This window comes from Bison bison, unplaced genomic scaffold (assembly GCF_000754665.1).
Source record: "Bison bison bison isolate TAMUID 2011002044 unplaced genomic scaffold, Bison_UMD1.0 scf7180017864180, whole genome shotgun sequence".
NCBI lineage: Eukaryota > Metazoa > Chordata > Mammalia > Artiodactyla > Bovidae > Bison > Bison bison.
Window position 1 is genome coordinate 573,780 of NW_011494752.1, and position 26,802 is coordinate 600,581.

General features: G+C 45.6%; 3 protein-coding genes and 1 non-coding gene across 6 annotated transcripts in view; 2 read left to right on the forward strand and 2 right to left on the reverse strand.

Annotated features, from left to right (window-relative positions):
* FAM134C (family with sequence similarity 134, member C) overlaps positions 1–16,130 on the forward strand; it is a 20,063-nt gene extending 3,933 nt beyond the window's left edge. The window contains exons 2-9 of the mRNA XM_010842509.1: positions 7,747–7,853; positions 8,954–8,984; positions 9,889–10,015; positions 10,658–10,742; positions 11,561–11,698; positions 12,705–12,787; positions 13,417–13,549; positions 13,951–16,130. Of these exons, the coding sequence (XP_010840811.1) occupies positions 7,747–7,853; positions 8,954–8,984; positions 9,889–10,015; positions 10,658–10,742; positions 11,561–11,698; positions 12,705–12,787; positions 13,417–13,549; positions 13,951–14,408 (1,162 nt within the window). The 3' untranslated portion in view covers positions 14,409–16,130. The remainder of the gene's footprint in view (positions 1–7,746; positions 7,854–8,953; positions 8,985–9,888; positions 10,016–10,657; positions 10,743–11,560; positions 11,699–12,704; positions 12,788–13,416; positions 13,550–13,950) is intronic.
* A 502-nt stretch (positions 16,131–16,632) lies between these two features.
* On the forward strand, positions 16,633–21,965 carry PSMC3IP (PSMC3 interacting protein). Its single transcript, XM_010842508.1, has 8 exons — positions 16,633–17,341; positions 17,430–17,530; positions 17,712–17,801; positions 19,897–20,008; positions 20,711–20,856; positions 20,970–21,023; positions 21,155–21,214; positions 21,295–21,965. Exons 1-8 carry the CDS (start codon positions 17,308–17,310, stop codon positions 21,349–21,351), a joined length of 654 nt encoding a protein of 217 aa, XP_010840810.1. The 5' UTR covers positions 16,633–17,307; the 3' UTR covers positions 21,352–21,965.
* TRNAE-UUC lies at positions 18,299–18,371 on the reverse strand. The gene has a single exon. It is a non-coding gene; the product is annotated as a tRNA-Glu (tRNA).
* MLX (MLX, MAX dimerization protein) overlaps positions 21,566–26,802 on the reverse strand; it is a 7,284-nt gene continuing 2,047 nt past the window's right edge. For all 3 annotated transcript variants that reach the window (XM_010842505.1, XM_010842507.1, XM_010842506.1), the window contains 3 exons: positions 26,569–26,668; positions 26,006–26,207; positions 21,566–22,705 (listed from right to left, as the gene is read on the reverse strand). In XM_010842505.1, coding sequence (XP_010840807.1) covers positions 22,649–22,705; positions 26,006–26,207; positions 26,569–26,668 — 359 coding nt within the window. In that variant the 3' untranslated portion in view covers positions 21,566–22,648. The remainder of the gene's footprint in view (positions 22,706–26,005; positions 26,208–26,568; positions 26,669–26,802) is intronic.

The window sequence follows — 26,802 nt, forward strand, 5'->3', positions numbered from 1 at the left end:
TGGTAGCAGGAAGGACTCCCAGAGATGCCTTGTTGTTGCTCAGTCGCTAAGTCGTGTCCAACTGTTTGGTACCCCATGAACTGTAGCATGCCAGGCTTCCCAGTCCTTCACTGTCTCCCTGAGCAGGGAGGATTCCCAGAGCTGCCTTGGCTTCTTTTTTTATTTCTTTTTTTTTTGCCAAAAGTTTTTATCTGTTCTGATTTTAAGGTTGGGTGCTTTGTGTCCATTAACATAAGGTGGGTCGTTTGCAGCTAGCTGGTTTCATTTCTGGTTTTGTACAGGCAGCAACCAGCACTACACGATATAGGTTACGTTAATTTTTTGTCTTTCTAATTTACCAGTGACTGGCTCATTAACCAGACAGCCGCAAGTGCTGTACAATAATGGGCTTTCTGTCCCTATAGGATGGGCTGCTTTGTTCTGAAGTGCCACTGAGAGAAGCTTATTCTGTAATAACAAAGAAACCCAGAAATAGTATCTTCTTTGATTGAAATAGACATGTGATCTTTCTTTTGTTTATGATTATAGCAGACTCTAATTTACCGATACCAATGATGAGGATCCATGGTTTTGTTGACCTCAAAAAATTGTTTCTTTTTGGAATTTCTCATGATTTTTCTGGACACCAGATTGTTTTTCTAATAAGTATTTTATTTAGACTGATAGTTAATGGAATTTTAGCCTCTAATAAAGGGGGTGGATAATTTATAAAAGGACAAAAAAACCCAAACAATAATAAATCAATGGATATATACATTTATACTCATTAATAATAAAAAATCTAATATAAGTGGCAGTGAATTACTAATTTCTGCTTATTAGGTTTTTAAAAATGATAGTATTTAATTCTGGGCAAAATATGGAAAATCTGATGTATGGTTGATAGGAATATGAATTTGACAGCCTTTCTGGAAACTAGGCAACAGTATTAAGACACTTAAAAAGTTACTACCTTTTCAAGGGCTTGGGAGAAATTGGGAGTGATTGCTAACCGGCATGGGGTTTTTTTGGGGGTGATTAAAATGTTCTAAATCAGATAATTATGATAGTTGCAACTCTGAGATACCAAAAAACACTGAATTTGACTGTTTACAAGGTATATTTTATGGTATGCAAACTGTATCTCTGTAATGCTGTTAAAATAGTTAATGGTTTTTGATCTAGTGCTGCTGCTGCTGCTGCTGCTGCTAAGTCGCTTCAGTCGTGTCCGACTCTGTGTGACCCCATAGACGGCAGCCCACCAGGCTCCTCCGTCCATGGGATTTTCCAGGCAAGAGTACTGGAGTGGGGTGCCATTGCCTTCTCCTTTGACCTAGTACTTCCAATTAAAGTAATCATAAGTAAGGTCAGATTTATGCTCACTGATACAGAGTTGTATTACATCAAACATTGGAAGCATCTCAGTTCAATTAGGGAAAGGTTTAAAAACTAATTGTATCTGTGTATGATGTAATTAATCATCCTCAAGTTGTGAGTGCTTTTCTGGTGATAAAGAAAAACATATCTATGGATTTTTAAGTGAAGGAGAACGTTTTTAAACCAGGTACCCTGTATCCTTCCATGGAGTATTTTTTTTTTTTCCCATGGAGTATTTTATATGTGAATATTTTTTTAACTGAAGGGAATAATCTCTCTTGATATTTTGGGATATGTGTGTGGATAATGAGTTATTTATTTTTTAAGCTTTTTACTTTGGAAAATTGGAGAACATATATATAAGAGGCAGAATAATATTATGTATCACCATGTATCTAGCTTTAAAAATGTTCAGTTCTTGGCCAATTTTGTGTCTTCTATACCCCAGTTCTTTTCCACCTCCTCCTTGTTTTGAGGCAAGAAACCAGTTTGTCCTGTAAAGTGTCCTACAGATTGTATTTTGCTGATTGCATCCCTGTGGCTTAACACGTTCCTCTGTGCTCTTCTGTGTGTTTCCTGTAAATTGGTAGCTGAATCTAGAGGCTTGACCAGATTTAGGGTAAAAAAATTTTTTTTGTCAGACTGGTAATAGTGTATTAATTTTATTTTTATTTTCTTCCTTAATTATGAAGTATATTTTCTGAAATTTCTTCTACAAACATGCTTGCCATTAGAAATAAAATAAATAAATAAATATCATTAAGGAAAAGTCTGTTGTGAACCTTCTACAATTGGTAGGAGTAATGGGCTGTGGGCAATAATCAAATTAAATAATTCACATGTGAATATCCAGAGTTGACTGCAGTTGTAGTTGTTTTTGCTAAGTTGGAAAGTTCTCATGATGATTATAGTTGCTGAAAAATGTTTTGCATGTTGTCTTATCCAGCTTTTACACTGTTATATCTGTATGTGAATTTTTTGGCTTGCAGAAATAGACATTGGAAGACGAAACTAATCCAGAGGAATCCTCCCTTATTTGTCTTCATTCCTTACTTACACCAATCTCACAAGTACTTTATCTTCAATTATGTCTTGTCCTTGTACATAGTTGCAGAGTTGGTTATTTTTTTTAACAGGTAGGCCTCCAGTGCAGTTCAGTTCAGTCGCTCAGTCGTGTCTGACTCTTTGCAATCCCATGGACTTCAGCACGCCAGGCTTCCCTGCCTATCACCAACTCCCAGAGCCTACTCAAACTCATGTCCATCGAGTTAGTGATGCCATCCAACCATCTCATCCTCTGTCACAACCAAGTTACCTCCATAAAATAAAAGTATAATGTGACTTCACTATATTCCAAACACACCAATCTGAGACTGATATTTCCTTTTAAGAATTTAGAATTGAGGCTGAAGGAAAGGTGTACACACTTATCCATATTCTTTTATATTTGATAGACCCCTAAAGGAATTAATAACATTTGATATTGTCTTCCCTGATAGTTCAGTTGGTAAAGAATCTGCCTGCAATGCAGGAGACCCCGGTTTGATTCCTGGGTTGAGAAGATCTGCTGGAGAAGGGATAGGCTTCCCACTCCAGTATTTCTTGGGCTTCCCTGGTGGCTCAGCTGGTAAAGAATCCGCCTGCAATGCGGGAGACCTGGGTTTGATCCCTGGGTTGGGAAGATCCCCTAGAGAAGGGAAAGGCTACCCACTCTAGTATTCTGGCCTGGAGAATTCCATGGACTATACAGTCCTTGGGGTCTCAAAGAGTTGGATGCACTGAGCGACTTTCAGTTTCACTTTCAGGTACCTTGGAGGGGGCTTCCCAGGTGGCGCTAGTGGTAAGCTTATCTGCTAGTGCAGAAGATGGAAGAGATGCTGGTTCAATTCCTGGGTGGGGAAGATCCCTTGGAGGAGGAAATGGCAACCCACTCCAGTACTCTTGCCTGGAAAATCCCATGGACAGAGGAGCCTGGCAGGGTCCATAGGGTCCCATAGAGTCAGACACAAGTGACTTAGCATGTATGCATGCAGGTACCTTGAAGAGATCAACTCTAATGGTTTGAGGTGAACTTCCCATTAATTAATATTTTATCTATATGGAAGAAACTATTTTTCCAAGAATTGTTATTTTACGTAGGGCTTCCCTCACAGCTCAGTTAGTAAAGAGTCCACCTGCAATGCAGGAGACCCTGGTTGGATTCCTGGGTTAGGAAGATCTGCTGGAGACGGGATTTCCACTCCAGTGTTCTTGGGCTTCCCTCGTGACTCAACTGGTAAAGAATCCACCTGCAATGTGGAAGACCTGGGTTCAGTCCCTGGGTTGGGAAGATCCCCTGGAGAAGGGAAAAGCTACCCACTCCAGTATTCTGGCCTGGAGAATTCCATGGACTGTATAGTCTGAGGGATCACAAAGAGTAAGACATGACTGAGCGACTCTCACTTCACAGAAAAGCTCTTCTTCCTCTTAAGTTTCTGCGTTGGCTTGTTCAAGGAAAGGTTATCCTGTGTCTGGCTCTAAAATTGCATTACTGACCAGGATTAATCTGGTTCAAGAAGATGCTTGCAGTTTTAGCCTTCATGATCCAGCAAATAGACCATTTGTAAAACTCTTTGCTGATTCTCCTTTATGTGCAGGATAAAATTCAGTACCCTTTGTCATAAAAGGTCCCTCATGGTCTGACTTCTTCCTCTCTCCCCATACTCATCCTCTCCCTCTGTTGTTTATATTTGAGTTCTGTCAGACTACTTGTAGTTCCCTAAATATGTCATGCCAGCTGGCTGTTCTCCCTCTCTGAATATCTTCTCCTTTCTCACACTCTTTTCCTGTGTTGTCTTACCTTTGCAAATCCCAGCTTAGATGTCCTCATTGTTATTGTTGTCTTATCATGCTGTGTTACAAACACATACTGACACAAATCCACTTGAGAATAAGGTCCATGTGTTACTCTTTTCTGTAACTGGCCTACTTACCATAAGGCCTCAGCATATAGTAGGCAATTAATAAATGTTTGAATTGAGTTGAAGCATAGGTGGGGGCTCTAACAGACTATAGTTCAGCTCTTTGAGAAACTGTGTTTTTATTGCGGTCATCTTTGAAAAACTGACCTTTCTTAGAAAAGTTTAGTATCCTTTCCCTACCCCAGTTTGTATTTGCGTTAGCAGTTGTGATCTGGAAAGTGGAAGTTGCAGATAGTCTGGATTGCCTCCCTAGGGAGCCCTCGCAGGTACTTCAGAGAACACTGAGTCGTGCCACATCCTGCTGCTGGGACATGGAAGCAGCAGCACGGGGGAGCAAGATGCTCTCAGCCCTTATCCTTGGCCTTGTTAAACTTCCTTGTTTGTTGAGGTGATGAACTGGCTTTGGAGAGAAGATTAATGGCCTTGGGGCAGCTCTTGAGGCTTACTCCTGTTAAACTACTTTCATTCTTTAATTTCGTGTATAATTACAGTATCCTTGAAGTGATGGGGTGGAAATATTGGAATAGGGTTGCCATTAGTGACTGGGTTTCTTTAAGTTCTTGGTTTCTTCCATCCCTCATTTTTTGTATTGTTTAAAATACATAACATGGATTCATGTTTATTGAAAACAGTGCAAAACATCTAGAGACCAAAATTAAAGTTCCTCTGACAGTCCCTGCATGCATATGTATGTATGTATATCTATGTATTCATAGATACAGCTTTTTCTAAAAAAAAAAAAAAGGATTATACTCTTAGTATGGTATTCTGTGAATATGTCAGGTCATTAGGTCACGTGTTGTATTGAGAAGATGAGATCGTTTATAACCATGAATGATCTCTTGGTCATCCTTATTCTCGTTTGATCAGTTGCTGTGATGATAGCTAATAACACTGCTCCTTTGTAAAATTGAATAGGACATATATTGGGCATATATAGGTGCCTTGTTTGTATTTTCTTGTCTTTTTAGCAAGATCAACCATGGTATTTTTAAAGATAATTTTATTTGTTTATATTTGCCTCTGCTGGGTCTTTGTTGCTGTGCAGGCTTTTCTCAAGTTTCGGTGAGCAGGGGCTGCTCTCTCTAGTTGAGGTGCTCGGGCTTCTCATTACAGTGGCTTTTTCTTGTTGAGGAGCACGGGCTTTAGGCATATGGGCTCAGTAGCTGCAGCTCCCGTGCCCCAGAGCGCAGGCTCAATAGTTGTGGCGCACAGGCTTGGTTGCTCCACAGCATGCGGGATCTTCCTGGATCAGAGATTGCCTCTAGGTCTTCTGCATTGGCAGGCAGATTCTTTACCACTGAGCACCAAGGAAGCCAACTATAATACTTTTATAAGTGACTTAAGTATGTTGTTTCTTATACCTCCAAACAATCCTGCATGATTTGTTATTGTTAATATCACATATAGATGAGGAAACTGAGGCTTAAGGAGGTTTAAGCTAATTTACTCAGAGTCATACAACTAAGAGTGCCTGTTCAGAGAAAGACTCAAGTCAATCTAGCTTTAAAAGCCATACCTCACTGCCCTGCTGAACTGCTTCTCTGGTAATGCATTTGGCCTCCCTTAATTCCTTGGTGGCTCAGTGTTAAAGAATCTGCCTGTCAGTGCAGGAGACGCGGGTTCGATTCCTGGGTTGGGAAGATCCCTGGAGAAGGAAATGGCAACCCACTCCAGTTCTTGACTGGGAAATCCCATGGACAGAGTAGCCTGGTGGGTTACAGTCCATGGATTTGCAAAGAGTCGGACACAACATAGCAACTAAACAGCAACAACAAAGATCTTAGAACAGTTGTCTCTCAAACCATCTTCAGTGAAGGACTAGTGTTGTCTTTTTCCCCGGTCTACATCTGATCAATATTTTTGTAAAATACAATATAAATAAGTTCCTAGATAAGTTAAAAAGGCACACAAAATACAAACCCAAATATATCCTTATGTTCAAAATTACTTGGTCAAATTGCTATAAAAATTACTAAATTCTTGCTTTCAGTTTCTGTACTTACTTCCTGACAGTCTGGTAAAATCACTGGACTACAGACACTCTGCAGGGCACTGCCCTGGAGGCTTTTGAGTTGGATCATAGAAAGATTCATAAGAACCAGTCTTTTTTTTTGAAAAAAAATTTTATTGTGAAAGATTTTAAATATATACAGAAGTAGAGAGGAGAGCATAAGGAATTTCATGTACTCATCACCCAGCTTCAGCAGTGAAGAACTCACAGTCAGTCTTATTTCCTCTTCTTTCACATCCTTTGCCCCTTGGCAGGCTATTGTTTTGACACAAATCCCAAATACGTCATTTCATTCATAAATATCTTAGTATGTATCTCTAAAAGATAGGGACTCTTTAAAAACAGAACTTCCATAATATCATCATATCCCCCCAAATTAACAGTAATTCCTTAATATTTTCAGACCTACTGTCAGTGTTCTGATTTCCCCAATTTTTTTGTAAACATCTTTTTATGCACCCATATTTATTCCTTCAAATAATAATTAGCTTTTCCTTCATTCTGTTAATTCGATACATTACAGTTGTTGATTTTTGTATCTTGAACCACCCTTGCATTCCTGGGATAAGTCCCTGGAATTAGTCATGGTGTATAATCCTTTTAATATGCTGCTGAATTCATGTTGATAATATTTTATTGAGGATTTTTGCCTCAATATTCATAACGTGTATTGGACTGTAGTTTTCTTGTAGTGTTTTGTCTGGCTTTGGTATCAGTAATGTTCTCCTCATTAAATGAGTCAGGTTTTCTGGGAAGTTTGAGAAGGGTTGATGTCAGTTCTGAAGAAGTGGTTTTTAGATGGAGCTTCAGTGCTCACTTTTTGTGTGTCCTTGACCAAGTTGGTTCACTTTTTTGAGCCTTTGTTCCTTTATCTGAAAAAGGATGTCTGATTGAGTTAGCTGTTCTTTAATGCACCTCTGTCAGTTTATTGCCCTGAACCAGGGTCTAATTTTATAGAAAGACGTTTGCTTTCATCATAACAACTTGTTCAGTTCGAGAATGAATTTTGGGGATTCCCTGGCCATCCAGTGGTTAGGACTCTGAGCTTTCACTGCTGAGGGCCCAGGTTCGGTCACTGGTTGGGGAACTCAGATCCCATAAGCCATGCAGTGTGGCCGAGAAACCCCAAAACAGACAACAAAAAAGATGAATTTCTTCTTGAAATTAATAGAATCACAGACTTGAAAGTTGAAAGGGGCTCTAAGTTTATTTGATTTAGTCATTTGGCTTTGCAGAAGCAAATTCTTATGTCTACACCATAGGTAAAATAGCTAAAGTCCGTTGAGTTTAAGTGGTTTTTCCCAAGGTGTATAGCTAGCACTTAAGTCTGTTTACCACAGAACCAGTAGTGCACATAGGGTCTTTTATAAAATTAGCTTAAGTGGATAACGATCTTCTCTTTCTCCTTCCCTTTAGGTTCTTTGCCCTGACATCCCTTCGTCTTGTGTTTTTACTTGCATTCAGCTCAATGATTATTGTGTGTATAGATCAATGGAAGAACAAAATCTGGCCTGAAATAAAAGGTGAGTTTGGTAGGATTTAGAACATTCTGAACCGGAAATTGTCTATCATTTTTACCTGTAGTTTTAGGAGTTTCTGGAGGAGTATGTGAAGCTGGGAATAGCTTTTGAAGTCTGAATTATTTGCTTTAGGAGACACTTGAAGGGCTAGCGCCCCACCCACAGTGCCTTAGAGCTGAGTTCTGTCCTTCCCATTGTTGTTAAGCTCAGGAAATCTGTATCCACCACCTGAGATATCCTTTCCTTCATAATTGGTGTGAGGAATAAATAGTCATCAAGTTGTTAAATAATTTTCCTCACTGGATACTGCATCAATACCAAGGCAGTATCAATTTGCCTCTCAGGAATTTCTTTTAAATTGTTTAAAAAGACTGATAAATAGGAGGTTAGGGGAGTAAGGAATAACAGCAGCTTTGGGATTTCAGAGCGAGGAGAGGAGTAAGAGTGGCATTACAGTTAGCAGAGGTAGGCAGCGGCAGGCTGGGCAGTTGGTTTGGGTGGAGACTGAGAGTGAGGAAAATTGATGTAGGTTGGACATGTTATTTTTGAAGTGCTGGCAGAATATTCAAACCAGAGTGTACAGTTTTTAAATACATTCCCATCCTATTTTGCAGAGACTTCAAGGAATCATGTAGTTCACCCACCTGTCCTATGGCTAGTGAATGTCAGAAGACTTTTCATCACTGATTGTAGTTAATAGGTCTCTTTTGAATAGCGGATTTCCAGAGTTAAAGTAGTCATAACATGCCCTCATGACCTGGCACACATTGATGCATATGAGCAACCCAGACACACTTGAGGGGTGGGTGGGATGAACTTCTTTGTGTGCACCTTGGCTCTCAGCTGTAGTAATTAGAAGGGGCCCTAATGCTCCATTTGAATTCCCACCCCATCCTACCAGAGAAATGAGCAGGCATTAGCTATCATTCCCTTGTCTGTAGCTCCCTAACTGGCAGTATAACATGGTGTCTCCTTTTTATTGGCTATTACTGTTTTCCTTTCCCCCAAACCTATTAAAACTTGAGCTATCAGACCAACAGCCTAACATTTTCATGTTTTGTTTTCCCTACCAACTAATGCTGGTGTTTGTTTTAATATTGTAGTGCCAAGACCCGGCGTGTTAGACAATGAGAGGTATGGAATGCTAATTAAATCCCTTTTTGTTGCTCTGATTGATTCTCTTGTTGTAATATTCTGGTTACAGGTTGTTAACTCCATGTTCTGGATACAAATTAGAAGCTGAGAACCTAGTCTGTTGCAAATAATCATTTTAACAAATCCTAAAGTTCAGGCAGCAGTAGGTTGAGATGCTGAGTGTCCTGTGATACTTGTAAGAGACATTTCTGAGAAAGCAACATTAGCGTGCTGACGTACCAAGGAATTATTCAGCCCGTGTAAAAACTTAGAGGCAACTTACCTCATTTGTCTCCTGGCTTTTATAAAAACCAGGTCATTTAGTGTTTCTGTTACCTTTGGCTGTTTAAGGTTCCTGGTCAGAAAACACATTCGTTTCTGGCATCAGCAAGCCAAAGATTCCTCTTGTGGCTTACAGCTCCTGCTTTCATTTTTCAGTTCATTCATGTCATATGTTGGATTGTCTTTGCTGGGTTTATTTTGGTTTTGTTTTGTTTTCTCTCTAAGGGGCACATCCATCGCCTCCACCCCACCCGCCACAGTGCTGTCAGACTGTGCTTTACGTTTTCTCCTGGATTGCAATCTCAGTGAATTGCAATAGTCTGAGCACAGGAAAGATGCTTTTAAGCACAAAGGGCCTAGGAGCTGGTGGCAGGTTTACACACGTGGATTGGGCTGCTGGCTCATAGGGTGGAGTTGTCAGAACAAGTTTGCCCTCCTAGTCCTTAAATTCAAGTTTCAACCTGGAGAGCCAAGAAGAAAGTCGTGCTTCACCTCTAGAGCACCTTGGGCTAGCCACTCCCCAGCCCCTATTTAAACCCGGAACCATCAGCTGCCTTCAAAGTGAGATGGGGGGGAACCCTCAGCACCCTCCTTTCACAGCTCCCCCTTCTCTTTCCCGTAGCTGGGGTTTTGTGCACCCTCGGTTACTCAGCGTGCCCGAGCTCTGCCACCACGTAGCTGAAGTCTGGGTTAGTGGGACCATTTTCATAAGGAATCTTTTGCTTTTCAAAAAGCAAAACCCAGGCAAGGTAAGACTCTTCCCTTTTTCACTCTCATTTCTGGCTTCTCAGTTCAGTTCATGCTAAACTGAAACAGCCCTTTTACTACCTATCCTCATTCAAGAAAGAAAAGACCATGGTGCTGGTAGAGACAAGGGAAGTCATAGGAAGGGGCTTCTGACCAGCCACTAGGACTAAGGCAAGAACTCGATGACTCCTTCAGGTGCTTGCCACTTAGATTAGGCCATCTTCCTGCCCCAAGATGGGAAAGAAAGCTTGCTTGTGTGCATTCTGTGTCATATTAAACATGTGGTAAGTGGTTGAGTTTTTCATTTTATTTTACTTTGCCTTAAAAAAGCCCACCACCAGCACTTGTTTTCAGAGAGAATTTTTGGCTCAGTCCTATTCAAACCATTTCCCAGCATGAAAGGTGCAGCCCTGTGGGGTTAGCCATGTGAGAAGAGTTTGAATAGAAGTGGACATGCTCCCTTTCCTCCCCAGCAGAATCACCATCAGCAGCAGTGGCTAGGTACATGTCATTCTGACATGTCCATGCTTTATTCAGAGGTCATAAAAAATCATTTCAGTCACATTCCATCTTACCTGCCCCCCATCCCCACCCCATCCCCTGCCATATAGCAGAAACTTAATATTGTTTCCTGACACCCCTAGTTCTGCTTGCTGAGCTGTGGGATACTGACCTTTTTGGCTGTCTTGGGCCGCTACATCCCTGGGCTCCTGCTCTCCTACTTAATTCGTAAGTACGATATATACCTCCCCCACAAGCTTAACCTACTCATAGCTTCTCTAGCCATAGCTAACTTTGTCTAGAGAGAGGACTTTTATATTTTGGTTCTCCAGGAAATGACCTTTTTTATTTTCATGTCCTGTTTAGAGTCATGAAAATACCTTTCTTCTTACCTGTCAAGCTCCCACATATAAAGTCCTTTTCTTACCGAATTTTAGAAACTGACAAGGGTCCACTAACCAGCTATAAAGAAAGGACTGTCTGTTCCTATTTCAGGAGGGAATTTTTAGAGTCAGTGTATTGTGTAACAGTAGGACATAACTCTTAGGATTCTGTTCTAGATTCTGTTTACTCTGTAGGTTACTAGGTTCTGTTTACCTGGAGCACTTCCCCCCACCCCACCCCTCCAGAGCAGTTTTGTAAATTTAGTTACTTCATATTGGCATGAACTCTGTCTACTTGAGGCTGGAAGAACTGAGCAATAATGACCCTGGTGATTATATAGCAGAAGCTCGAATGATGTGTTGTGTAGCTGCCGAGGCATTGTTACCATCTGGTCGTGTTTATGACTCAGCGACACCCATATGCAGGTGACAGCACTGGTTCTGCCCTTGATGTGTCAGCAGCACAGCCCACCGTGCACAGCCCTGTCAGGGCTACAGAAGTCTCTGACCCCAAAAATCTTCACCTCGTGAAGATGACCTGCAGAATTAAGCAGGACTGTCCCACACTAAGTGTCCCAGCCCTAAGGACACACGGCAGAGGGACAGTGAGGACTGTGTATGCAGCCCTTTCTCCATCTCACCACTCTTTCTCACTCCTCTCAGTTGTCACTGTCATGATGTGGCCCCTCGCTGTGTACCACCGACTGTGGGACCGAGTGTATGTACGGCTGAAGCCCGCACTGCAGCGGCTGGACTTCAGCGTTCGTGGCTACATGATGTCCAAGCAGAGAGAGAGACAATGTAAGTGTCCAGGGGAACCTTCCGTCCATTTGGGCAGTTTGGCGAGAAGGAGAAGCCCAGAGGTTTGGCGTCATAGGTCCTTGAACGTGGAGAAGTGGGATGTGGTTGGTGCGTAGCGGGGTGGTAGGTAAAAGTGATGATCTACTCTAGGGAACTCTGCAGGCTTACCAATTTTTCCCTTTGGAATTCTAGACACTCCCATTTTAGACAAATATGAGACAAGTTCTCCCAAGTCATATAAAAGACAGTGAAGATATTCCCAGTGTTAGCTGCTTTTTATGAAGCACGTCCCATGTGCCGAAGCACTGAGCTGGCTGCTCTGCATACGTTGTCTGTACAACACCCTTAAAAAGAGGGTGATATTTTCCTTTTCTGGTTGAGGAAACTGAAGCTCACGGTTAGTAAATGGCAGAGTAGGTCTTTTAAACTCCTCAGGTGGGCCTCTGTTCACTCCTGAAAGCTGCCTTCCCAAAGTGATTGAAAACTGGCTTCTGAAGCCGGGTGTATACTAGCCTGAGATCCTCCAACCCACAAACGACAGTCGAGCGAGCTTTTCCCTCTCTTCTGTGGTGTGGTCGGCTTGGGTCTTCATTAAGCCCTGGCCTTCTAAGAGCCCTGCACATGGGTGCCAAGGCCTGGCTCCGCCTGACGCAGCCAGTTGAACAGTACCACTCCTCAAAAGCCTGATTCAGCCCAGGTGGGGTGTCTCCCTTTGCCTTCTCTGTGATAGTATCCACTTTTCACACTGATATCTGATCTGTTCTTAGCTGATCTTGAGGCTTGTTGACAAGACTGGTAGTTGATCTGACCAGAACAGAAAGGGTTTCTTTCCTGTGTTATGTTATTAGCTTACCTTGCTACTTAGGCAGTTCCTTCCTCAGACATCGTTATGTAGGTTTAAGGGGTTCATTCTCTGGTATTCTGACTTTAATGCCTTTGAAATTCGAAGAGGGCGGGAGTTTGCCCTCAAGGGAAGGTGTTCATGGCTTCTGCTCTTCCCACACAGTGCGGCGCAGAGCTCTCCACCCAGAGCGTGCTGCGGACAACCACAGTGACAGCGAGGAGGAGCTTGCTGCCTTCTGTCCTCAGGTATCTGGGGTGTGGGGAGCTGCCTCACTGGCCAGTTTTTTTAGCTCCTTTTTTACCATCTGGTACTCCTGTTTAGACAGTAAACAGGTTTCCAGGGTCACTGTGGGCTCTCCAAGGACCTTCCTGCCCCCAAGAGCAGTGAGGAGAGAAGCTAGTATTATATTGGGACTTTGTATGTAGATCTTTGTTTGAGTTTGGTGACCAGCACACCCTCTTCCATGTCTCCTTTTAACCCCTGCCATCAGGGCAGAACTTCTGCAACTGGCCTGATCTCTCTTTAAACAGCCCAGCTTGCCTTAGGTCAAGCGGTAACCTGTGCATTTCCTCCTGGCCACCTGTGAAAAGTATTCTCTGGGTCAGTTATTTGCATCAGAGTATAAGTGGCTGGTTGACTCTCAAGGCTGCTTTCCTTCCTGGGCTCAAGATTGATGAAAAAGAGTGTTTTCCCTGGGGGAGCAACCTGAAAGGGGTCAGGATTCTGACTGAAGTCGCCATCCATGCCTGGTTACACTGTTAGCCTTAGGGGTAGCCTTTGGGGCCAGCTCACTGGTGAAGCTGTAAGTGGCAGACTGCACCCGTTTTCTAATGGCACCGCTTCTTCATGCTTGTTGGTCTTGTCTTTACCTCAGCTGGATGATTCCACTGTTGCCAGGGAACTGGCCATCACAGACTCCGAGCACTCGGATGCTGAGGTCTCCTGTACAGACAACGGTACATTCAACCTTTCACGGGGCCAAACACCTCTAACAGAAGGCTCTGAAGGTGAGAGGAACCTTGGACCCAAGTTGATACTGGCTCTGACTGTTGCCACTCAGCTTTGCAGGCAGCAGGGACACTACCCCCGCCTCACCTGTTTTCTGAGCTGTGGATTAGGTGGTGGAGCAGCTTTAGGGGCATGGCTCCAGCCAGATGGCACTGCTGCTCCCCTGGAAGTCCTCAGTCGCTTAGTGGCCTCAGGATCAAAGCTCATGGGGGACATGGCAGAGAAAGGGGAAGTTCTTTGGCCAGTAAAGGTAACAGCAGTCTATAAGTGGAGGGGGAAGGCTGACCAGTGCCAGAAATCCAGGGTGGAAACATCTGGTTATTTGGGGCTGACGTGGTGGGGCTGGGGCACAGGAAGGCCAGGCGGTTGCCATGTCTCAGACACTCCTCTGTTCTCCCAGACCTAGATGGTCACAGTGATCCAGAGGAATCCTTCGCCAGAGACCTTCCAGACTTCCCTTCCATTAACGTGGATCCTACGGGCCTGGATGACGAGGACGATACCAGCATTGGGATGCCCAGCTTGATGTACCGGTCCCCGCCGGGGGCTGGGGAGTCTCAGGGCCTCCCTGCCGGCCGGGAAGAGGCTGCACTGCCGGAGCTTTTGCTTGGTGCCCTGCCTGCAGGATCCAACCTCACCAGCAACCTTGCTAGCCTGGTTTCGCAGGGCATGATCCAACTGGCCCTGTCAGGGGCCTCCCAGCCAGGCCCTTCTGGCCTACCTCCTCGGAGAGCCACCAGAGGTGTCCTCAGGGCACCCAGTTCAGACCTGGACACTGATGCTGAGGGGGATGACTTTGAACTTCTGGACCAGTCAGAGCTGAATCAGCTGGACCCTGCCAGTTCCAGGAGCCACTGAGGAGAGACTTCCTTTGGGGGGGGTCACTGTGGTTTAAGTTTTTTTCTCCCCATTCCACTTAAGGTGAAGGGGCAAGGGAAGAACCCAGGTCCAACCCTCTGAATTATATATAGTATGCACGGTGGCCTGGCTGATGCTCAGAGGCCTACTCAGAGGATACTCACTCCCTTGCTATCAGCTAGATGCTGATATCTGAGCTCAAGTCACCGAAGTGAGAGTGTGCTCCCCTGAGGGACACTTCTCTCCATCAGGATGGTGGTACTTTTGGGGAACAAAGTAGTCAGGGGTATTGGTTCCCTTTTGAGGGGATGCTGCTGTGTGCTTCTAGGTCTGGGTGGTCAGAGGCCCTCAGTGAATAGATCCCTTCCCTTCCTTCCTCCGTTTATCATCTCCCTAGAGCTCCGAGTCAGGCAGCTGGAAGAGTTTTACTGTCCTCTTTTGCTAAGCCATGGTTGATTTGCCTTTTTCTAAGCAAACTTGTCCTTTGGTTCTGCAGAGCAGGCCTGTTCCCCTTGCCTCAGCCCATCCTCATTTCTTGAGGCCTAGCCCCTAGTGCTCCAGAATCTTGCTTGTGAAGTTTTAGAATGTGAACATGAGGTGTGGGTGGGCCTCTTCCACATTACTTTGGGCTGTGGGGTCAGTGGGTTGGGAGGGTGAACGCCTCTGTAGCTCCCAGACTCACTCACTGTTTTGGAGCTGCCTGGTTATTTTTGGTGCTGCTAACCCCTGGCTCCATTTACCCATCAGCCTGAGCAACGAGCATAGCAATACCATACCATTCCATACCATTTCCGTGTTCCCGTTCCTTCCCCTGCTCCTCCTTTGGAGAAGCAATAATCCCACACAGGCGATGTCAGAGTAGCACTTTACAGACGGCTCAGTGGCATTCATCCCAGGAGCCACCAGCTCTTCTTGCACCAGCTCTTCTTACCCTCTGTTCAGCTCCTTTAATAATTTTGTTTTCAACTGCCCAGTTTGGCAGGGCCTCTTTTAAGATGAGCCCAGTTAGCGAGAATGTGTCTGTAATCAGCAGAAACCCCTGTATGGGGTATCTATATTCTACTGCCCCTAGTAAAAATCATGTGAGACAAAAACAAAATGATCACTAGTTCTAAACCTATGCCTCCCCAATCAGAGCTCAAGCCAAATTCTCCTAATCATCTATCCCTCCACATAAATTACCCCTTTGCTGATCCTCAGGGACCACTCCCTCCAACACCCCGCACCTGGGTGATGGATGTTGGACAGAGCCAGTTTTCACGTGCTGCAGGTGGGAGTGTGCTAACGTGTTTGCTCTTGGTTGATGGACAAGGTAGAGGCCAGGGAGTAAAAATAGTCAACGGTGAGAGGAGAGAAGAGCTTGGTGTCTGATTCAGTCACTTCCCTTTGTGTGAAGTTGAGAGTAACAGCCTCTCCCTCGCTTTAGGGTTCTCAGACTTTGGACACCTCTCTTCTCAGAGCCCAGATGTCTTACAGGTGAGCTCTGATGTGGAAGAAAACAGGAGGTGTGGGAAAGGAGTGGGATTTTGGCGTTTGCATGAGTGTGTGTAGCTTCAGGCCTTGGGAGTTGGCAGGAGGGAGAAAAGGAAGGAGAGCAAAATCTTTGGAAGGTGTGTTTTGTACCTGCGGATCCTGCTCTGAATCTCCTTAGTCCTCCACTGTGAATCCGGATGGGGATGAGGGTGGGAGGGGTGCTGGGGAATAAATCTTGTATGAGAACAACCTTTAAGAGACTTAACATTGAATGGTGTCTTAGCCTTGAAAGGTCTTGCTAATCTGAGATGTTATTAGAGGAGGTGACAGCCTCAAAGAAAGCCCAGTGTGTGAAGGACCCACTTGCTCATCCTCGGTTTTTTGTTCTGTGACGGCCAGAAAAATCACCATGGTAGGAAGCTAACCCCCATCTCCAGGAGAGCCCAGACAGCATAACCGGCACTCCTGGCGGGCATCTAACCTGCAGTTCCATCATTTCTAATTCTTAATATTGTCCGCTAAACGTGTGAAGAGGAATACAGGTTTCAAAGGCTAATGAGATTTGAGGTAATAGAGGCTTTTAAAAGTAGCACCATGCCCCACTGGATTCTTTGAGCTGCAGGAACAGCTGTTCTTTGGCCTTCAGCTGACCTCAGAAACTAGAAATAACTTATTTTAAGGCTTTGTCCCACTCGCCACTGTGGGCAGGAATGGAAAGCACCTGTCAGGTGTTGCCCTAAGACTGTCTCTGCCAAAAAGAAACTTCTACAAGCTTTGTGGCTTACGATCAGCCCCCTCCCAACCATACCTTCAACCACAGCGTGTGCTGAGCGCCCCCTGCGTGAGAAGCTCGGTAACGGGCAAACGCAGCGTTATTCCTTGCAGGGCGTCTACGCGTCGTTCTATTAAGTCTTCACAACCCCCCACTCCCCGCAAGCACCTCTTGTTCGCGTTTTACAAAAGATAAAAACCGAGAGAAAGGCTTGGGCCGTGGGACGGGACACGCCTTTGGGTAACTGTGACCTTGAGCAAGTCACTTGCCCAGCGGGAGCTGATGCCGAGATTCCTTTCCACTCAAATATTCAGTCCAGCTCAAGGTCACGAGTGCTCAGCGGCCGCTGGAGCTGGGTCCCGAGACTCCAAGGCGTGATTCCCTACAGCCCTGGTTCCGAAGGGAGGAAGAGAGAGGTTCGAAGCGTACATCCCACCTCTCCAGCAGAGACCCAGGCCGCTGGGGCGGGAGCCGGACTCCCTAGAGCAGGCCGAGCTGAAGTACGGTGCCCGGGAAGGGCCGATCCGCTCCGCTCCTCGCGAAGGCTGCCCCCAGCCAATCACACTTGAGGCCCGCCCTGCCCTTTGCCGGAAGGAGCCGTTACCCCGAGCAACTACAACGTCCGGTTTTCGGAGTTTGGTGGCGGGAAAAGCCATGAGTAAAGGCCGGTCAGAAGCTGCCGCGGGAGGTAACAGCCGTGGGAGCTGGGAGACCGGGAGGAGGGTGGGTTGGGGTCGGTTGAAGGACCCCCCTTCCTGCCTTGTCTCTATCCGTAGCCTCCGGGATCCTGCTGAAGTACCTACAGGAGCAGAACCGGCCCTACAGTGCCCAGGACGTGTTCGGGAACCTGCAGCGGGAACATGGGCTGGGCAAGACGGTGAGAACCCTCTCTTGGGACCCCGGGACCTCCCCTGGGACCCCCAGGGTCCTGCACCTCCAGGTTGCCATTTTAGCCCAGGGCTTCCTAAGGCTTGTCGGGCGCTTCCCCCATCATTGGTGACATCCTTCCGGCTCCCGAAGTCCCTCTCCTGATTGCTCCGTCCTCTCGCCTCTGTCAGGCGGTGGTGAAGGCGCTGGAGCAGCTGGCCCAACAAGGCAAAATCAAAGAGAAGATGTATGGCAAGCAGAAGATATACTTTGCGGACCAGGTGAGGAAAACAGATGTATGAGAGCCCGGCATTAGGTCTGTCAGCCCCTAGTATGAACTCTATTTGGGAGAATTGGAGCATCAAGTGAAATTCACCCGTCTTAGGTCATTTAAAGGGCCCCAGCCAACCTTTAGGACAAAGTGTGGACTCCCTTTGCTGTCATCCAGACTTCACTAGATTTCCAGACTTGAAATATGATCGATGACAGAAAATCCTGAATTGTTGCTGTCGAGGTCCATTTACACGTGGAAGTTCTTATTCCCAGTCATCTAGAATGAGAACCAGTCTGCCAAATAGTTTTCCTTCTGTTTGCGGCCCAGACCCCCTTCAGACCCATCAGAATCAATATTGCCAAAGTAGAATGCTTCATTTCTCCCCTAAACCGGCTCCTTTTGTGTTCTTCTCCCTAACGGAATCATTCTTCACCCAGGCCAGAGAGTAGGGAGTCATTCTTTTTGTTTTTGGTTGGCCTCACCACACAGCTTGTGGGATCTTCATTTCCCAACCAGGGATCGAACCCGGGCCCTCAGCAGTGAAAGCACTGAGTCCTAACCACTGGACCACCAGGGAATTCCCTGGGAAATTATTCTTCCTTATTTTACACGCCTAGTCAGCCGTCAAGCCTAGGTGTTTCTCCTTTCTTGACTCCATCCTCTCCTTTCCAGCTGCCACCACTGCTGTGCTTCAGGTGTTCCTCGTCTATTGCAGTATCCTCCTGATCGCCTGGGCTCCTTACACATATCTTAAACATTGCAGCCAGAATAACCTATGTACGTGCAACTCTAGTCATGCCATTTCCCTACCAAAAATTCCAGTGCTCCTTAGAACAGATAAAAGGCACTCAGAGAGTTGGCTCCAGCCTCTCCTGTCCTGGTTATTTCTCCAGCCATCAATACTAGCCCATTTAGATGTATTTAACTTCTGTGGCCTTTGCTTGTTGTCCTTCCTCTGCCCAGGTTTTGGAGTCCCTTCTTCCTCTGCCTAGCTAACTCTTACTCATCCATTAGGATTTCACTCAGGCATCACCTCTGGAAACCTTCCTTACTGCTCTGAACTAACTGCCTTCCTCAGGCACTCATCTCTTTGAGGCATCCTCTATTGTAATTGTCTTTCACTTGCCTCCATTACAAAACTGAAGCTCTTCTAAAGCCGACCCCGTTTGTCATCCATCTTCCTTTACTCAGTACTCCTACAAGATTTAACATCCACTGTCAAGGCTAATTTCCCTAAAGTAGGTTTCATTATATTACTGCTGTACTGAAGATTCCATAAAGAAGTTGGCAGGTTTTTTTTCCTGTAAAGGGCCAGTTAATATTTTTATGCTTTGCAGACCTGGTGGTCTTTTGTTGCAGCTGCACAGCTGTCAGTGGCATTCAAGTCTGCCATTGTAGGGCAAAACCAGCCATACACAGTATGTAGATGAATGGGTATGGCTATGTTTCCATAAATTTTGTGTTTTTAAAAACATGCATCTGGCAGGATTTGGCCTGCAGGTTGTAGTGCTGCCTTCTGCCTTAATGGTTTACTGCACTTGATTGTAGAGTCCAAACTGCTCAGGGTGGCATTCCAGTTCTTTCTATCCTGCTTCACATCACCAACTGACAGGATGCCGCTGAGCCCCAGCACAGGCCTTTTCTAGCAGCTGCTCACATGGAAGGGGCGCCTCAGACTCACTGATGTCCTTATCTGAATACCTCCCACCATGCCTCTTCACCTGTCTTGATTCTTACTACTGTGGAAACCTGTAATTAGGTATCAGCCCCTTTAAAAGAATGTTTCTTTACTCCTTCAGCCCAGTGAGTAGTTTTGCTAGTAAACTGCAAGATTATTTCTGTTCTATTGGTCAGGATCCCACACCTCAAAGCCCCTGAGGACGAATAGCAGGTTTCAACTTGTTCTTTCTTGTAGCTTTTTGAGGAAACAGGTTCTAGACTGAACGACTGCTCAGAAGTACCCTCCCACTACCTTCCTGGGCCCTCTGGAGGGTTGGGGAGCCCCAGATTTTCAAGTGTATATGAACATTGCCTTCCCAGATGTGGGTCCCCTCTTGTGCCTCCCATCAGCCTGCTTCTGTTTTTCCTTTTGTCTCTGGCAGGACCAGTTTGACGTGGTCAGTGATGCTGACCTCCAAGGCCTGGATGCCAAAATCTTGGCTCTCACGGCTAAGGTGCAGAGCTTGCAGCAGAGCTGCCGCCACATGGAGGCTGGTAGGACTGGCAGCCCCTGGAAGGTGCCCCTACTGTCAGGGTTGGTCCCAAGGTCAGGGATTACTAAGTGCAGGATTTATTGAGTGCAGTGACATCTCGCAGCAGAGATCCCTTTGCTAGGCTGCCACAGGCATTATGGGCTTCCCTGGTGGCTCAGTGGTAAAAGAATCCACCATTCAATGCAGGAAACAGGGGTTCGATCCCTGGGTCAGGAAGATCCCCTGGAGAAGGAAATGGCAACCCACTCCAGTATTCTTGCCTGGAGAATCCCATGGACAGAGGACCAGTCTGCAGTCGAGGGTCGCAAGAGTCAGACACGACTTAGCCACTAAATAACAACAACATAGGTGTCACATTCAACTTAATGTGTAACAGCTAATGGCTTTTGAAGACAAATGGGCAAGACAGACATTTACGTTCCCTACTGTGATATCAATACACGGTTCCCACACTCCCCTTTATTCTGCCTATTTAATTGACTACAGCTAATAGTCTACTCGAACTTACACTCCCCAACTGTTTGTAGATTTAGGAGGAAAGAAAACTGGAATAAACTGGTAATTTGGTAAGCATTAGTCTTTCTTGAGGCTTTCCAGAATATAGGACCCATTCTGAACCCCGTATGGAGAGAGCCCAGAGCAAGGTGGAGGCCTCGTCTCCTACCTCAGGGTAGCCATTGACTTCAGGGAGGTGTGGTTTTAGAGCTGAAGGAGTTAACTAGTGCCCTGACCACACCGGAGATGCAGAAAGAGATCGAGGAGCTAAAGAAGGAATGTGCTGGCTACAGAGAAAGACTGAAGAACATCAAAGCGGCCACCAACCACGTGACTCCAGAAGAGAAAGAGCAGGTGGGCTGGGAGGGAGGCGGAGCAGGGAGGGCTGCCTCTGCAGGTTCGAAGTGAGGAAGAGGGTTGACCCCAGCAGCTGCTGTGGGCTCAAAGGAACCTGTTTCCCCGTCTAGGTGTACAAGGAGAGGCAGAAGTACCACAAGGAGTGGAGGCAGCGCAAGAGGATGGTAAGTGTAGGGGAGCTCTAGGAAGGCCCTGGACGATAGCAGCCCCCGGGGACACAGCTGCCTCGTTTCAGGGGCCCGTCAGGCATGCCCAGTACTGGCATCTGAAACGGGGTGGTCTTATTTCTTCTCAGGCAACAGAGCTGTCTGATGCCATCCTTGAAGGATACCCCAAGAGCAAGAAGCAGTTCTTTGTAAGTGGTGCTCGCCCTCCCTTGCTCCCCTGGGACTTTGATCCAAGGCGGTCTCATTCTCTTGTCTCGCTGCCACACAGGAGGAAGTTGGGATAGAGACGGATGAAGATCACAACGTCAAGCTCCCAGATCCCTGAAAGGCTCCCCCGGCAGGACTGGGAACAGACGTTCTGGACTGGCTGCCGTGTTTAGGTCAGCTCTTTTGTTGTTCCTGGTGGTGCCCACCTTTGGGCACACACCAGAGTACTGGGTGGAGGGAGGGAGCGCAGGTGGCCCAGAGAGGATGGGCATGCTTATTTCATCAGCCACTTGTCAACTGCTTAAACTAAACACTTAAATGTGGAAAAACGCTAAAGGACAGCATTTGGCAATATTTATTGTAATATAGTTTGATACAAAAATATTTCATTTCCTCTGGATAATCACACCTCCCAACTATCAAACCTGAGGAAGGCAAAAGGGAGCTTGGGAACAAGGGCAGAGAGAGGCTGCCAGACACAGCATTCAAGAAGCCCAGGGCCTTACCCAGGATTCTCCTGGGCTCTGCAAGTCAGAAGGCCTTTAAAGAATCTCCTCTACCCACCTTCACTCCCCCCAAGTCCTGGGAGAAACGTAGGAAGCACTGAGACGGTAGAGGGCCAGATACACTTGACAGAAAGGCTGCAAGTAGTCTGGGGGCCAGTTACTTTTCCCAAATTGTAACTTTAGCAAAATTGCATTGTTTAGAAAAATTAAAAACATTTAATATGTAGTGTTGTGTCACACTTGACTTTGCTGTGCACTGCTGCTGCCTGTGGGGACAGAGGGCAGGAGTGGGTGGGGAGGTTGCTTCCCTCTACCACCCAGAGCAGGGAGGCAGTGGAGTAGGGGGCAAGGGCAGGAACCTGGCAGCCCTGCCCTGAGTTGGCCAGAAAAAGCTCTGGCCTCACCTTGGACTGACCAGGCAGCCCTAGCCTAGGCATGAGGCCGCCTTCCACCCCTCATGGCTGTGGGAGTACTTCCTCTTACTCCCTTCTTCCCATCCAACTACTGCCAAATGGCTGCACTGGCTCAGTGTTGCCAGAGACACCAGAACAGGCAAATAGTAGTTACCAAATATGAGCAGGAATTCCAGGCTTCAAAAAAGGGGAGAGGCCAGGAGCTCTTTAGGGTGCCAAGAGCAGACCTCTATCCTGAGGACTTCTATGGGAGGGGGAAAGACTAGGTAGGTTTGAGATCTATGGTCAAATAAATTAAAGCTTTCATAATACTCTCCCCCCGCCAATTCAATGAAGGCGGGGGAGGGCATGGAGGAAGCTGGGGAGCCAAACACTGAGGAGAAAGCAGCTCACTAGTGTGCAGTGCCACAGTCCACTCTCATAAGCCCAGTGGCTCCATGGCCAAGTAGGAGACTCAAAGCCTCTTGCTGGCTGTTCTGCAGATTCCAAGAGTTGGTCAGTAAAGCTGGTTCTTCAGTTGGTGCAGGACGCCAATCACAATTTCCCGTAGGGTCTGGTGAGGGCCGCACAGAAAGAAAGAGATGACAGTCAAGGAGGGCACAGAGCTGCTCAGTGACACCTGCCTGGGCCAGGTGCGCTCTTTAGAGTACCATTCAAATAAAAAGCCCCTGGAAAGCACTGATGGCTACAGTTTACTTTGCACATGCCCCCAAAATAGGCTGAGACGCACTGCTCTGTGATAAAGCAAATACAGAAATGATTAATGGTACACTTTAGGCGGGGGCATTTGAGGGTTCATGGTACAACCTGCAATGCTGAGTATGTTCATGGTGTTCTGCAATAAAAATTTGGGACATGGCTTCAGCTGAAAGCATTTCTTCTAAAATCAGGAACAAAACACGGATGCCCAGTCTCACCATTTTTATTCAACATAGTCTTGGAACTCCTAGTTATACTAATTGGAGAAGAAATAAAAGGAATCCAAATTGGGAAGGAAGAAATAAAACTGTTTGCAGCTGACAAGATATTAAACGTGGAAAGTTCTAAAGACGCCATCAGAAAACTACTAGAGCTCAACAATGAATTCGTAAAGTTGCAGAATACTACACTGATGTACAGAAATCTCTTGCATTTCTTTAACAATGAAGGATCAAAGAGAAATGTAGGAAACAATCCCATTTACCATCACATCAAAAATAAAAGACCTAGGAATAAACCTACCTAAGGAGGCAAAGACCTGTACTCAGAATAAGATCCTGATGAAAGAAACTGGACACAAACAGAAAGACACAACCTGTTGTTTGGCTGGAGACTCAACATGGTTAACATGACCATCTACCCAAGGCAATCTAAAGACCCAGTGCAGTCCCTATCAAAATACTAACGGCATTTTTCACAGAACCAGAACAAATAACTTTAAATGTTGTATGGAAACACAAAAGACCCTGAATAACCAAAATAATCTTGAGAAAGAACAGAACTGGAGGAATCATATGACCTGACTTCAAACTATACTTACTACAAAAGCTACAGTAGTCAAAACAGTATGATACTGGCACAAAAACAGACAAGATCAACGGAACAGGAGAGTCCAAAAATAAACCCACGCACTCACTGTCAGTTCATGTACAACAAAGGAGGCAAGAATACACAGTGGAGAACAGACAGTCTGTTCAATAAGTGGTGCTCGGAAAACTGGACAGCTACATGTAAAAGAATGAAAGTAAAACATTCTCTAACGCTATATACGAAAACTCAAAATAGACGAAAGACCTAAAGTAAGGCTGGATACTATAAAACTCAGAGAAAACCACATGCAGAAGACTGACATAAATCACAGCAATATTTTATTAGAGCCATCTCCTAAAGGAAATTAAATGGGACCCTAGTTGAACTTAAAAGCTATTACACTGCAAAGGAAACCACTGACAAAAAGACAACCTACTGAATGGGAGAAAATATTTGCAAATGATATGACTGACAAGGGGTTAATAGTCAACATATATAAACAGCTGATAACAACTCAGCATCAGAAAACTAGGGAATTCCCTGGTGGTCCAGTGGTTAGGACTCGGTGCTTTCACTGCTGTGGCCCGGGTTCAACCCCTGGTCAGAGAACTAAGATCACACAAGCCACATGGTATGGCCAAAAAACATCCCTGGAAAACAACCCAATTAAAAAATGGGCAGAAGAACTGAATGGACATTTTTCCAAAGAGGAACTGCAGGTGTCCAACAGGGACATGAAGCTGAACGTCACTAATCATCAGAGAAATGTAAATCAAAACCACAATCATCTGTCACCTTATACCTGTCAGAATGGCTATCATCAAAAAGAACACAAATAATAAATGGTGGTAAGGATGTGGAGAAAAGAGGACTCTTGCACACTGCTGGTGGGAATGTAAATTGGTGCAGCTACTGTGGAAAATAATAATAGAGATTTCTCAAAAAACTCAAAGAGCTACCAAATGATCCAGCACTTCCACCCTGACGTATATGTTTGAAAAAAAACAAATACGTGTGTATATTCAAAAAAACAAAAACACTTAATTCAGAGTGTATGTGTGTGATGGAATACTACTCAGCCATAAAGAATGAAATAATCCATTTGCTGCAACTTGGACGGACCTAGAGATGATCATATTAATCAGCAAAGGAAGTCATAAAGACAAATACCATATATCACTTATATGTGGAATCTAAAGTACAACACAAAGTATCTGTGAAACAAGATATACAGAACAGACTTGTGGTTGAGAGGGCAGGGTGGGTAGGGGAGAGGTGGAGTTTGGCATTAAGAGACAAACTTACACGTAGGACGATAAATAATAAGGTCGCACTGAATAGCACAGGAAACTTACTATCTGGGACAAACCATAGTGGAAAAGAATATGAAAACGAATATAACTGAGTCACTGCTTACAGCAGGAATTAATATTGTAAATCAACTACACTTCAATAAAACTTAAAAATCAGGAAAACCCCAGATGAATGAGTAAAAATGTGGTACACAAACACAACGGAATACCTCTCAGTTAAAATAAAAAGACAAAACAATGAAAATTTGCCTTTTCAGCAGCATGTATGGACTTAGCATTGTGCTAAGTGAAACGAGTCAGAGAAAGACAAATACTATACGACGTCACTTACAAGTGGAGTCTAAAAAACTACAATGAACCAGTGAATATAACCAAAAAGTACGCTGGACAAACTAGTGGTTACCAGTCGGGAATGGGGGTTGGGGGAACATCAGGGTGGGGGAATGGGAGGTACAAGCGACTGGGGGTGTTGTACAGCATGAGGAATACAGCCAATATTTTGTGATAACTGGAAATGTAGAGTCGCTTTTTTAAATTATACAGAAAAAAACACTGGCAAACAAAAAGAAATCTCAGATACAAGTCAAGCCTCAGTAAAATCAACCAGACCTCAAAAAACTCGGTCAACCGTTAACACACTCTCTATTACAAATAATAATTAGGAACCCCAAGGAAAACTACTGTACGGGGCCTAGGGTGGGGGCCTTAAATCTTTTCCCAAAACCCCAAGTTAAGTGCAAGTGATCCGGGCTCACTTGCTGGGCAGGCAAGCAGTGCCTGAGGCTGCTGTTACTTGCCACAACGTGAACTAAACAAAGGCCTTGCATGAGTGAGTGCTCAGATCATTCTTGCAAAATGAAGCCTCCACAGGAGTATCTGGGCTAGAAAGCAGAGGGAAACAGGAATACAAGTTGTAAAAATACCCTCAAGAAACCTAAAAGCTGCTGCCCTGCCTCTCTGAACAAATCACAGCTTGGGTCACTTTGCCTGAGAGAAGAGCCCCTGACCCCGTGACTACTGCCGCCCCGTACCTGAGGCTTACAGTGCTCCTCAATCCAGCTGAAGACACAGGCCGACAGCTCCTGGAAGCTCGCCACAGAGATGGAGGCATTGAAGGACTGGAAGAGGGAGTCCATGATGCCTTGAAACACGTTGAACTTGACCTGGTCCGAGACCTGGTCCTCCCCCTCATGGGGGTTGTCCTGGTGCGCCTTCACAATCTGCTCATAGTTCCTGAAAGTGAGCAGGCCAGGCCTGAGGGGCTGCAGCAGCTCTCCTGGCCCCTGAAGAGTAATAGCGCTTACCCTCCATGCTCCCCGGGGAAGGAGATTCCCAGCGAACTTGTGGGATGGATTCAACATCAGCTTCTACGTCAGTGGTGGCCTACCCCCTCCAACCTTTCCTTCATTAAATCCCACTGGTGTTTCCAGAGTATTATTTGCTACAGTTGGGATTAAGTGGTGCCTACCACACAAGGGACTAAGAATATCATCTGATGCGGCCTTTGAAGAAGGGCAGGGTGTGAACTGAAGAGGCCTCAGAGTCCCCTCAAAACCAGATGCCCTGGTTCCCCCAACCCAACACCCTCCCTTACACTTTCATGATCTTTAGGGCCATGACATCCTTGCGGAGCGTGGATACCTCCTCCTCCTGCTTTTTCTTCTCCTTGTGCAAAAACTGGATGTAGTCAATGGCTGAGTGGGGGTGGGCAGAGGGGGTGGGCGGAGAGGACATCTCAACAGAAAGACAAGGCTGATTTTGACTCCCCTTCCCTCCAGACCCCACTTCCCCGCCTCCCACCTCCTTAAAACCATCCCACCCGGGCCAG